The sequence below is a fragment of the Prunus dulcis genome, chromosome 1 (genome assembly GCF_902201215.1).
Source record: "Prunus dulcis chromosome 1, ALMONDv2, whole genome shotgun sequence".
Taxonomy (NCBI): Eukaryota; Viridiplantae; Streptophyta; class Magnoliopsida; order Rosales; family Rosaceae; genus Prunus; species Prunus dulcis.
In genome coordinates this window covers 28,488,583-28,501,735 of record NC_047650.1, presented here as the reverse complement: position 1 = coordinate 28,501,735, position 13,153 = coordinate 28,488,583, and the positions used below count along the sequence as shown (strand labels likewise).

Below are 13,153 nucleotides of genomic sequence, written 5' to 3'. Positions count from 1 at the left end.
ATGCATGTAAATATCTAGTCATCTGGATCAAGATGATTTGATTTTGATCAGTATGCCTCTAACTTATTATAGCTAAGGTTAGGTGTGGGATTTTAAAAGGCCCATCACCCGGATTGTATAATGCAGCCCAAGTCAAAGTTAAAATGACAACAAACTTTCCCTATATAAGAGTCGGAGTTTACATACAAAGTTGGACTAGCTGGACGTTACTGTTAATTATCACATGCAAAATGATTTCTCATCTCTCTATGCTCTTCAAAGTCAAATATATATCGAATCAGAGCACAGATTGAAATGCCCCTTTACTTTACTTTTATTGACGTATGTTATGGATAAATACTGTGCGTTCGATGAATGGAAGATAGAATTTCCAACACTTACGCTTGCCCATAACTTATGATTACAAAGGTAGGCCCTACCTAGATCTTCTTACTGATCGAATGAATCCCACTCAACTGTTTTCAAACCAAAACCTTCTCTGAGGATCTTTAATAATATTACCTAGCTAGAAGAAGTCTATTAATTAGTCAAAGTTAATTCAAAGGACCAGAGGATTAACACTAAACCTAGCTAGTAATTAAGTATAAGAAACACTTGTAAGTTATATCTTTATTATAAAATGTAATTTATTAAATGACGTGTGGGAAAAATTGTTAAAAAGAACATATATATGATTGATGAGTTTTAGGTTAATAAAGATATATAAGGAAATGGAAGTAGTATTTCTCGTTGTTTTGGGGTGTGGCTTTTGATGCAAATTAAAGGGTTTACAAATGTTCAAGGGGTAAGACCAAAGTTGTCGTTGATGGCACGCCAAAGGGCCCCGACTGATATATATCACTTCCCACTAATTGCATTTTTACATAAATCCAAATGATTGGTGGTGACCCCAAGAAACCACATCCCTTTTGTCTCTCCAATTTCAAACTTTCCTCTCTCTCTCTCTCTCTCTCTCTCTCTCTCGGTGGTGGTGTGCTGTGGTGTGTTATATAAAATCTTGGCCTCAATGAAATAAAAGGTCTTTGCAAATGATGAAGATGATTCCCTTGGCGTGCAAGTATTTGTTGGGGTAAAGGTGTTCCCAAGTTTCATGGCTTTTGATGGGATGGGATTTTTATCATGTATAGGGACCGTCCGTCTCATATTTTCAGTAAACTTGAGTGGCTTACATATCATATTTGTATGATTCAGTTGCTTATTCATCGACCATATCAAATTCAAATTTTCAAATGTGAGGCTCGTTTTCGTTTTCTGTTTTCTTTTGTTTTCTGGTAGATATAGAAGAAATACAAATTATAGGCTACTTTTCTGCGTCAAAAGTGGTCAGGCAGGCTCTATCTATCTATCCAGTAGAAAGATTTAAAGCGAAGGGTTTTTCTCCCAAGAGAGAGTTGACCAAACTGTGAAGAAGATAATGATTCTTTTTAATTATACGTACGTACTCAAAAGAAACAGTAACATTTTCATCTCTGATCAGGCTTTGAGCAGAAAGCCTGAGAAGTGGTTGAAAGCCTTTAGTTATATGAATATGATGGCCTTTCCACTTGCCACTTTGCCTAAGTGCCCCCATTGCTCAAAGCAAACTAGGGAAAGAAAGAATTAGTTTGTTCCAAACAAATTGCTCCAGAAAAGGAAAGATGGTGTGCTTCACTTCACATGTACAGAAACCCTAGATACAAAAATGGCACATGCAAACTATACATGTATGTCTGTGGAAAACCAAGGAAAACAAGACAGAAAACTCTAGTGTGAAGTGAAGCGATAAGATCAGCACCAAAGTTTCATGTATAAACAAACAGGCCCCAAAACGAAAATGATTGTTACAAGGACAAAGTTGGGCACTAATTATAAATGTAATAATTACAGATTCTAATAGCTTTATTACGGTCAAGATGCAATCCTGCTTTATCATTAAGTTGTGCAGTGTCTCTACAGTCTTAGACTTTGGAGTGAGTGGAGTGGATTTCCCTGGTTCTTCTAGTTACTTTCTACTACAAGTAGTCTCTGTCATTGGAGGGGTCTAAAGCCTCTTTCTCAAGAATGAGAAACAAAGAATTAATATTGGGTTGAAAATTTTGAGGGGCACTCACTAATCTGCTTAATTAATATTAATATTAAAACATCTGCTCATCCATCGACATCCTCAAGGCTTTTCTTTAAGGAAGGGCATTTCTTGTTATGCTGCGGAGGATCACCGGCTGCGGTCTCCCACCTCACCACCATAATATGCTAAGATATATATACCATCATTAATCATATGATTGATTGATTGATTGATTGATTGATGTGAAGCAGTTAAAACCCTGTTTCTAGTTTCACATGTATACCACTATGTACTAAGAAACTTTCCCGGTTTCATATTTCTGTTCAAATCCCTGTTTCATTTTTGTGTTAAGAGTTTTGTGGATGAGAGCGAGAGAGAGAGAGTCTAAACTCAAAAGCATATTTGGGTCGGGGGAGACCAATAATTGAAAAACAGGCTAATTCACATCTGCGATTATTAACTGAAACCAATTTGAAATTGGGAAGGAAGAAGAATTAATTTGATTGATATGCATGGGAAGTCTCTTTATCGTGTTTCCATCATATTCTGCAACTGCAAGTACATCTACATTTGACTAGACAAACGGCTAACTTGTAGCACAAGCATCTTGTATCTTCACTTGGTCTATTTCCATTTGACCACCGAGGATTTAGTATTGGTTAAGATGTGTTTACCACCATCACCATGGGGAGTAAACTAATGTTACCAGTAAGTAAATTAGTTTGTGCATGATGGATCATGGCTTCATTCAAAGATCACTATATAGCTAGCACTAGGCTACTAGCTGACTTTACATTTCAGAATCCAAGAATACATCATCCCATCAACTCTCAAAGTGAAACAAAAGCAGGGATGGTCCCCAAACCAGCCATAAAGTCATACCTTTTCTAAGTCCAGATTAATTGGTTCAAAACTTTAAACCAATCCCAGGGTTGGAAGGATGAATATTTCGAATAGGAGCTCGGCTCAGCCCAGCTTGCCAACTAGAAAAACAAAATATATAAAAAGAAAAGCAAAAGAGGGACATCATAACCTCCCATGCCAAATGCCATTAACCACAGAGTGCATTGATGTTTCCCCTGTATATGTGGGCCTCTCTTTTTTGTTCACTCCCTCAATCTCTATTTTTTTCTTTTTCAGGCTGGGGGCAATTGTTTCACCAATTGAACTCTATCACTTCCTCACTCTTCCATAATACAACCTCAACTATGCCTAATTTGACTCGAAGACTCATATTAAATTGAATATATAATTTTTTGTTTAAAGTAAAAAGAAAACAAATCCTTCTCCCGATCCCAGCCAACACCTCCCTCTCTCCCTCTTCTTCCGATAAAAATGAATAACTTTCACAGCAGTCTTTTCAACCAAGCTTAATTGTTCATCTACCAAACTGCTCACACCACCAGAAACAATAGCTCTGGGCTTTTCTTCAGCACGACACTTCAATGAAACACCTCTCCTACTAGCAAAAGCCAATTCTGAATTTTGACCGTGAACTACACCCAAAGCACATTGCTTCTTCCTTTAAAAGAATTTCTATGCAAAAATAGGCTCTGCCTATTGGTAGGAAAGAAAACCCAAAAAAAAAAAAAAAAAAAAGGACATTCTCTATTATACCCAATATAAGGGCCCAAATTATAAAAATACCTTATATGAAATGGACTTTAGAAACACACTCAAAGTCAATTTACAACATAACAAAGAGGCTTTTAACTTCTTATAAATTATAAAACTGCCATCAATTTCTTAAAATAAGCCCAACTCCAAAATCTCATAAAAATACTCAAAACACTCAATAAGATATCAAAGTAATTTAATAATTAATATTAAATTTAATAATGCCAAATGTCAATTTTTAAGTTTTTTTTGAGTTTATTTATAGCAATTTCATATCACTAAATACCTCATTAAAAAAAAAGGTTACATTCTTTTAATAAACCACTACCATTTCTTAATAATTAAACAATAGGTAGAATAATTACTTGTAAGAATTCAGCAGCATCCGTACTTATTTCCCGAACACCAGCCTTTAAGAAACCAAAGGGAAGAAGAAGAAAAAACACTCAAACAAATTCATTTCAGAAATTGTTTTCCACTTAAACAAACAGAAGCAGAGCAAAAACTCACATTCAATTTGATTACTAAGCATCGGCATCGCGATCGATAAGCTTGGTCTGATCGGCATCGCGGGACCTGGACTCGAGAAGCCTGTCGAAGGAGAGATCGATGGGGAAAATGAGGGGAATTGGAAGAGGACGGACATGGAGAAGAGAGAGGCACGTCTGGGGGTGGGGAGGGTGGCTGGGTTGACATGACTGTGGAGGTGGGTGGGGAATGGGAAGGGCTGGAAGGGAGGGGCAGATCGGGAGAAGGGTTTGTTTTCTTTTTACTTAAAAAAAAATTATATATTCAATTTAAGATTTCTAATTAATATTTTCTTCCAATTACGCAAAAAAAGTGGGCCATACAAATGACACGTCATCACTTAACGAATTTTTTGATGATCAGTTTAACGGAATGCTTGAATTGGTCAAGTTTGAAAATCAAAGGGTGTAAATTGATGAAATTGAAACTCGAATGCCCATATTGAGAATGATCCCAAACTTTCAAAGAGTCTTTTAATGTTAGTCCTTGATTATATTACCAAATGAGTTTAAGCTGGGTCTATTTGAATGCCAAAATGGGTTCAAACTTCAAACTAGAGTGCATGCATGCCATGGAAATGTTGCAGAAGGCTTCAAATGGTATGATCTACAAAAGTTGTTCTAATGTAGAATAGATGGCTGAAGCGATAGAAGAGAAGTTAGAGCTTGACGGTTTTGCCTCTACTTTCGCTTCAGTCATTTGTTCTACATCATGTTCAGACGACCATAAATACAGCAGGGTCAATATTTCAATTTTTAATTTATAAATAAAGAAAAATAAAGGAAATGATGACCTTGAGTGGAACTGAAAAGAGAAAATGGAACCATTCAGCCAAATACAATACAGGTGAACTCAAGGAACGAAATGAATCTTAATTGGGTCATGTAACCAACCAAAAACCAAATAGAGCAACCATTTGGAAGTTAAAAGTGTTTTCTTAAACAATTATCAATAGATCGTACTTCCTAGAAATATTAATAAACCAAGCAAGTGGTGGATGAAATGCATGCAGCACAGCAGCAGCTTGACTGTGACTCAGAGACAAGTATGAGTTGTTCAAATGGGGAAGTGACTTCTTTTCTTTGCGCATTGTAAAATCCCCACACAGTGTATCTTATCACATTCCTAATAGGGAACATTCTCACGCTCACTGACAGAAAAGTGACCCTTGATCATGCACACCCCAATATTATTTATTTTTTTGCTATATATATATACTAATATAGCGCCGATCTTAGATAGAACTTGTCTGTGGAATGTGTATGTGGATCCTACCGCTTTTGACCAAAAGTCAAATCAACCCTTCACTACATTCCCCTCTCTCTCTCTCTCTCTCTCTCCCTACAGTTCATGGTACTCAGAAACCGTATAAGTATACACCCACCACCAACTTCAATCCAATTCCCTTCTTTTCTTATTCCTTCCCACGTTCCATCCTTTTCATTTTATAAAACACAAAAAGCAACTTCTTTTCCTAAAGCTAAGCTTCCCCTTTGCTTTGCCCCAACAAATTCTCATCATAGTCACCACTCTCTCACTCTACACATTACATTCTCTCTCTCTCTCTCTCTCTCTCTCTCTCTCTCTCTCAATTGCCTTCCTGAGAATTGAAACTTGTTTCATCAATGGAGAGCATTAATCCAGTTCAGCTTTTTCTTCATCTTTCTGTAATACTGGTCTTGATAGACCTTGTTTCTGTTTCTACAGCTGAACAAAGTGTTTCGTCTATCAAGACTGATGCAGAAGCTCTTCTCACGTTCAAAAAGATGATTCAGAAGGACCCAAATGGAGTTTTGAGAGATTGGCAGCTTGGCAGGAATCCATGCACCTGGTATGGAGTTACATGCTCTATGGGCCGAGCAACTCAGCTTGATCTCACCGGGTGTTACCTTGTGGGGACAATCTCTTTTGATCCCTTGGCTTCTCTAGATATGCTCTCTGTCTTAAAACTGCCAACAAATTCATTCAGTGTAAATTCTACCTCTTTGCTTCAGCTCCCATATGCTTTGAAACAGCTTGATTTATCTTTCAATGGACTTTTTGGTGTTGTTCCTGAGAATCTTTTCTCAAAGTGTCCAAACCTCGTCTTTGTAAACCTTGCTTTCAACAATTTGACAGGTCCTCTGCCCAAAGATCTCTTATTGAATTCTGACAAACTTCAGACTCTCGACCTTTCTTACAACAATCTAACCGGGCCAATTTCTGGTTTGCAAATTGAGAAATATTCTTGCCCTTCTTTGCTGCAGCTTGATTTGTCAGGAAACCGTATAACGGGTTCCATTCCTATGTCTTTGGCAAACTGCACCAGTCTCAAAACTATGAGTTTATCATCCAATAATGTGACAGGAGAAATCCCAAGATCATTTGGGCAACTCACCAGTTTACAGAGATTGGACCTTTCTCACAATCAGATCACTGGTTGGATACCTCCCGAGTTGGGAAATGCATGCACTTCACTTGTCGAACTTAAGCTTTCATATAACAACTTTACTGGTCCAATTCCAGCAACTTTTTCCTCATGTTCTGTGCTGGAACTTCTTGATCTGTCTAACAACAATTTAACAGGTCCCCTACCAGATTCTATCTTCCAGAATCTCAGCTCCTTAGAGAGCTTGCTGTTGAGTAACAACATCATCACTGGATCACTTCCAGGCTCCATATCAGCTTGCAAAAGTCTACAGGTGATAGACTTGAGCTCTAATAAAATATCTGGTGTCATCCCACCAGACATATGCCCAGGAGCCTCCTCACTCCAGGAGCTGAGAATGCCAGACAACCTCATTGTTGGAGAAATCCCTGCTCAACTATCACAATGTTCTCAGCTGAAGACAATTGATTTCAGTTTAAACTATCTCAATGGCTCAATTCCAGCTGAGCTTGGGAAGCTGGAGAATTTGCAGCAGCTAATAGCATGGTACAATGGCTTAGAGGGAAAAATCCCACCAGACTTGGGAAACTGCAGGAATCTCAAGGATCTTATTCTCAACAATAACCGCCTAACTGGTGAGATCCCAGTTGAACTGTTCAGATGCAGTAATCTCGAATGGATATCACTCACAAGCAATAAACTAAGTGGCGAAATCCCGAAAGAATTTGGCCTTTTGACAAGACTGGCTGTTCTGCAACTTGGGAACAATAGCTTGGGTGGGCAGATACCAGGAGAACTGGCCAATTGCAGCAGTTTGGTTTGGTTGGATTTGAACAGCAACAGACTCACTGGAGAGATCCCACCTCGACTTGGGAGGCAGCTTGGGGCCAAATCCCTGAGCGGAATTCTCTCTGGCAATACTTTGGTGTTTGTACGGAATATTGGGAATTCCTGTAAAGGAGTAGGAGGTTTATTAGAATTTGCCGGAATCCGACCTGAAAGGCTTCAGCAGGACCCAACACTGAAGACTTGTGATTTCACCAGATTGTACTCTGGCGCAGTCCTGAGTCTCTTCACAAAATACCAAACGCTGGAGTATCTTGATCTTTCTTACAATCAGCTGCGTGGGAAAATCCCAGAAGAAATGGGGGACATGATTGCATTACAAGTTCTTGAGTTATCCCACAACCAGTTATCAGGTGAGATTCCTGCATCACTTGGCAAGCTCAAAGATTTAGGGGTGTTTGATGCATCACATAACAGACTGCAGGGTCATATCCCTGATTCATTCTCCAACCTATCTTTCTTGGTTCAAATTGATCTGTCCAGCAATGAATTAACGGGCGAAATTCCCACAAGAGGGCAGCTCAGTACACTTCCTGCTACCCAGTATGCTAACAACCCTGGACTCTGTGGGGTTCCATTACCTGAGTGCCAGAGCAGCAATGACCAACCAGCCACCACTCCAAGTGACCAGGATGCAGGCAAAGGAAGACGAAGGCCATCGGTTGCATCATGGGCTAACAGCATTGTCTTGGGGGTTCTGATTTCTCTTGCTTCTGTCTGTGTTCTGATTGTGTGGGCAATTGCCATGCGCACAAGGCGAAAGGAAGCAAAGGAGGTGAAGATGCTTAATCGCTTGCAAGCATCCCATGCAGCCACCACATGGAAAATTGACAAAGAGAAAGAACCCTTGAGCATTAATGTTGCAACTTTCCAAAGACAGCTGAGGAAGCTCAAGTTCTCCCAACTCATTGAGGCAACCAATGGCTTCTCAGCAGATAGTCTTATAGGGTGTGGAGGTTTTGGAGAAGTGTTCAAGGCAACGCTGAAAGACGGGACAAGTGTTGCAATCAAGAAACTTATACGGTTAAGCTGCCAAGGTGACCGCGAATTCATGGCCGAGATGGAAACTCTGGGTAAGATCAAGCACAGGAATCTTGTGCCCTTATTGGGTTATTGCAAAATTGGTGAAGAGAGGCTGCTAGTATACGAGTACATGGAGTATGGAAGCCTTGAAGAAATGCTCCATGGAAGAACAAAGACACGTGACAGGCGGATTCTAACATGGGAGGAAAGGAAAAAGATTGCAAGAGGTGCAGCAAAAGGACTCTGTTTCCTCCACCACAATTGCATCCCTCACATTATACACAGAGACATGAAGTCAAGCAACGTGTTGTTGGACAATGAAATGGAAGCAAGAGTTTCTGATTTTGGGATGGCAAGGCTCATAAGTGCTCTTGACACCCACTTAAGCGTAAGCACTCTAGCAGGCACTCCTGGTTATGTTCCACCTGAGTACTACCAAAGTTTCCGGTGCACTGCAAAAGGCGACGTTTACTCATTTGGGGTTGTCCTGTTGGAGCTTGTGACTGGAAAACGCCCAACAGACAAGGAGGATTTTGGGGACACAAACTTGGTGGGATGGGCGAAGATGAAGGTGAGAGAAGGGAAACAGATGGAAGTGATAGACGTAGAGTTGCTTTCAGTAACCAAAGGAACTGATGAAGCAGAAGCTGAAGAAGTGAAAGAGATGGTGAGGTATTTGGAGATAACACTGCAGTGTGTAGATGACTTCCCATCTAAGAGGCCTAACATGTTGCAGGTGGTGGCCATGCTGAGAGAGCTGATGCCTGGATCAACAAATGGAAGCAGCAATAGTGCTTGAAAGTTGAAACAGGGGAGGGACGGGAGTATGTTTCTTGTACGTTTATCAGTATCATCATCATCATCATCATCATTGTAAGAATATAATGTTTGTAAGATTTGTTGCTCAGATGGATATTAATGATTTTCTTGTACCTACTCTACAAATCGTTATTTTTTTCTTTAGCTATACCATACATGTTGACCACTGGCTAATTGGAAACAAGCAATAGAGCATAGCGGCTTAGAATTTGCAAAACTCACTGGGCTAATAAGAACCTTTTTTTTGGTTACAAGGAGGGCCGAAGCCAAGAGAAAACCAAAAAGAAAACTACACTGGGACAAGCCTAGCAGTGGTCATCCTAACAGAGTCATTTGCCAAGAGGCTTACAATAGAAGGAGGGGGAAGATCAACAACATAATAACCCAAACTGGAACTTTGACCCATATGAGCCATATGGTCAGCAGTAATGTTTTATTCTGTATAAATATCAGAGATGGAACACTCCCAGTCACGCAAGAGCATGTCTTTGCAATTATGGATGAGGCTAGAGAGAGGGTGACTAGCCCTAGTCTCTCCATTAATTAAGGAGATAGTAGTAAAAGAGTCACACTCCACTTTAGTTCTTCGGATACCTTCATTCCAAGGAGTAAACCTCTGAAAACACCCCATAATTCAGCTTCAAGGATTTTACCACACCCCAAATTTATAACAAAACTCTTAATCCATCCACCCGTAGAGTCCCTTATGATGCCTCCAGCACTAATAGATCCCATCTCACCCATACAACTGCCATCCACATTAATTTTAAAACAGTCAGCACAAGAAGGAGACTAATGTAACTTAAGAATTTCTTTGGAAGTCTTAGAATTCCTGGAGCAATTAGCCACCAGCCACTCCCTAAGTCCGGTATTCGACTTGGAAAAAGGTCAACGTGTAGGCCCGCCATTGCTTGGGCCTATTTCAAGTTTAATTCGATATTTCTACTTAGGATTTTATTTTTATTTTTTTAATTAATATGAATAGTAAAATGTATATTAACGGTTCATTCCTAATTATATACTCCGTGTACAAGTTTTTATATACCCTTATTATTAACCCTTTATGGTTATTATGTTTTGTATTTGTGTTAATTTTGTATAGTTATTTGTATTGATCATTGTGGATAACAGTCTTTAGGTTTGAATTATGAATGAAATCTATCGCATTTCTTCATTATTAACTTCTTAACTTTTTTATTTAGAATATGATAAGTATCAAAGTTTCATTTGTCGTGAGAAGGAGCCAAGCAAATTTAAGGGACAATAGTGGCTGTCTTTTTAGTCACTGTAAAAGGAAATGTAACTCTTGGTTGAAGCCAATATATTTACTGCCTAACGTAAAAAATTAAGTACCTAGTTAGCGGAACATCACCTCCTCCTATTTCCTTGATTAATTGATTTATTATCCCATTTGATTACAAAACCAAAAACAACATGAGTTGTGTCCATACGCCACAATTAAGAGACAATAGCTAGATTTATTGTTGACTGCTCTTTTTTTTTTTAAATTAATTTTTTTATAAATATCGGACGCCACAATTAATAGCGTGTTCATATTTCCAACCCAAAAAAGTAAAATTCCATGGCATTGAATTTGAAGGCAATCACAGCGCTTGTTCTGAGAGTCCTGTCCTGTGCCTGATTTTCCTCTTATCCTCTCTCATCGTCCTTGCAGCTGACTCAAATACTGACCATGCCTTGCATGTCAAGATTGGGTTCAAGGATTTCAACTGGTACAGTGTCTCCCTCTCTTAATTAATTACCCTTTCCTTTCAGGATTATTATTTTTATTATAATAATTGTGTTCGTCTGTCTGATTCTGATTAACATATATATGCTGCAGGTACAATTGTGATTGGACTGGCCTACACATCATGTTCTTGTTCTGTTTGAATTTTATGGTGACAAGGTTGGTTAATTAAGCTCTCCATCATCTCTCTCTGAGTTTTATAATTAATATTAATTGTTGGATGGTTGCACTTGCATGCAGGTTATATCATCCCTGTTAGCAACGCGAGTAGGTGCAGGATTTGGTGCTACTTCTGATATTAAGCATATCATGGATACTAGTTTTGCGCATCTTTCGTTAGATGACTATCTATCAAAAGTTGACAACTTCCTTCCTCAACCTGGCAAATCTCTCTGCAAGCTTCCTACTCATGGCATTCTTTTGCATCGGAGCATCATCCGTCATGTCATCTTCATCTTCGGCGCTGCCCCTGACCCTGCCCCTCCCCAACAAACAAAACAAGTAAACACCACTGTGACCGTCAATCAGACTGAAACGGGAACTTGATCTTAATTCTACTACAAATGCCCCTTTATTTATTCAATAAAGTTTGAGTCACATATCCCTGTATGTATGTATGTATGCATGTCAAACTTTCAATCAAATTCCGGAAGTCCAGTCCACGCAGCAGAACCACTTGGGCAAGCTCAAAATCTTGTTGGGTTTCTGAGTCGTTTATTCGAAAACTTGGGCTAGCTTGAGCTCAAGTTGTGATTTTTGATACTTGGGTTGGGTCTAAATTGATTTAGAATCTGACCCAGCTCCAACTTGGGTTTTTGAGAGGCTGAGAGCAGAATATCATATCATCAACTATTTATAGATACAATTTTGAACAGATTTTATGCCAAAAAAATTATCTGATAGAAAAAAGAAAAGAGAAAAAGGAATCTGTAAGTACTGTACAATGAATGAATGAATGATAATTTATTGAGATGCAAGATTATAATGCTGGTGCCCTGCAGCTAGCACTGAGTGATAGATCAAGACGAAGACTAGACCCCATCTACATAAATAAATCCGTCCCTGCATGCCATGCCATGCCATGCCCACACTGCTACAATACATTAACCCAGTCACGCATGATATTATTTCCTGCCCCGATCACCAATATGCATAAAAAGCAGAGGATGGTCCACACTGCGCTATACAAATTTAGTGGTTTACTGAAGCTAATTTCATCACATTGTATTCTAAAATTGACTGACTTCCTTTGGAAACTTACCGAGCCATATACAACTAGAAGAGACCTCATGTCTTTTATGTGACACAGCATCTGTTACCATATTCGCTTCTCGATAGGTATGACGATTTTTTCAACCCTAGTTTCAAATTTCTACTGTCGCTATGGTATCAGAGTGGCGATCTTAGAATTACTAACTCTAGTTTCAAACCCCCGCCGTCGCTATTGGAGTTGATGATTTTTTCAACTCTCATGGAAGTAGCACCACCGACTCATTCTCTCATTCTCAACTAACCATAGCCGAGTTGAGTACCCAGGAGGCTCAGCTCCTATTGATGCAGATTTTGACCTCGAACTCGATCCTGAATCAGGATCAAATTTTGACGACCCCAACCCTGACCCCGACCTCGAGTACGATGACGACGACCCTGACTCTGACTCTGACTCCGACGACGACGACGACCCCGACCCTGACTCCAATGATGACCCCAACCCCGAATTTGTCTCTAATTCAGGCCCAGATCCCGACTTCGACTCTGACTCCGGCCCCGACTCAGGCTCAGATCCCGATCCGAATTCCTACTAAACTTGTATCCTATGCATCTTCCGCTGCACAGATTATGACTTCCCAACTAACGTCCCCGACACATGGACGAGATTGCTCATATTATGGTGATCCAAGACATACTCGTGAAACTTGTTTTAAATTGTATGGCTACCTCGAATGGTGGGCTACTTTCAAAGATTAAACATAACGCAATATGACCATTAATGATATTGGTCATGGATTTCATACTTCGGATAAGATTGATTCCAGGAGCTGGATAATTGATTCCGGTGCAACTGATCATATGAGGTTTGATCCTGATGATTTTCTTAATACTACACAACCCCGACGAACTTGTATTGCTAATGCCAATGGAGTTACTTATCCTGTGA

General features: G+C 39.5%; 1 protein-coding gene across 2 annotated transcripts; it reads left to right on the top strand.

Annotated features, from left to right (window-relative positions):
• Positions 1-5,697: 5,697 nt before the first annotated feature.
• On the top strand, positions 5,698-9,554 carry LOC117616810 (serine/threonine-protein kinase BRI1-like 2). 2 transcript variants are annotated; one of them, XR_004584180.1, is made up of 2 exons: positions 5,698-9,299; positions 9,501-9,554. XR_004584180.1 is itself a non-coding variant. In XM_034346235.1 (1 exon), the coding sequence occupies exon 1, from the start codon at positions 5,815-5,817 to the stop codon at positions 9,223-9,225; it is 3,411 nt and encodes a 1,136-aa protein (XP_034202126.1). In that variant the 5' UTR covers positions 5,698-5,814; the 3' UTR covers positions 9,226-9,358. The 2 variants fall into 2 exon arrangements, 1 of the variants encoding a protein (XP_034202126.1); XM_034346235.1 differs by lacking the exon at positions 9,501-9,554 and having other exon boundaries at positions 5,698-9,358.
• Positions 9,555-13,153: the final 3,599 nt, after the last annotated feature.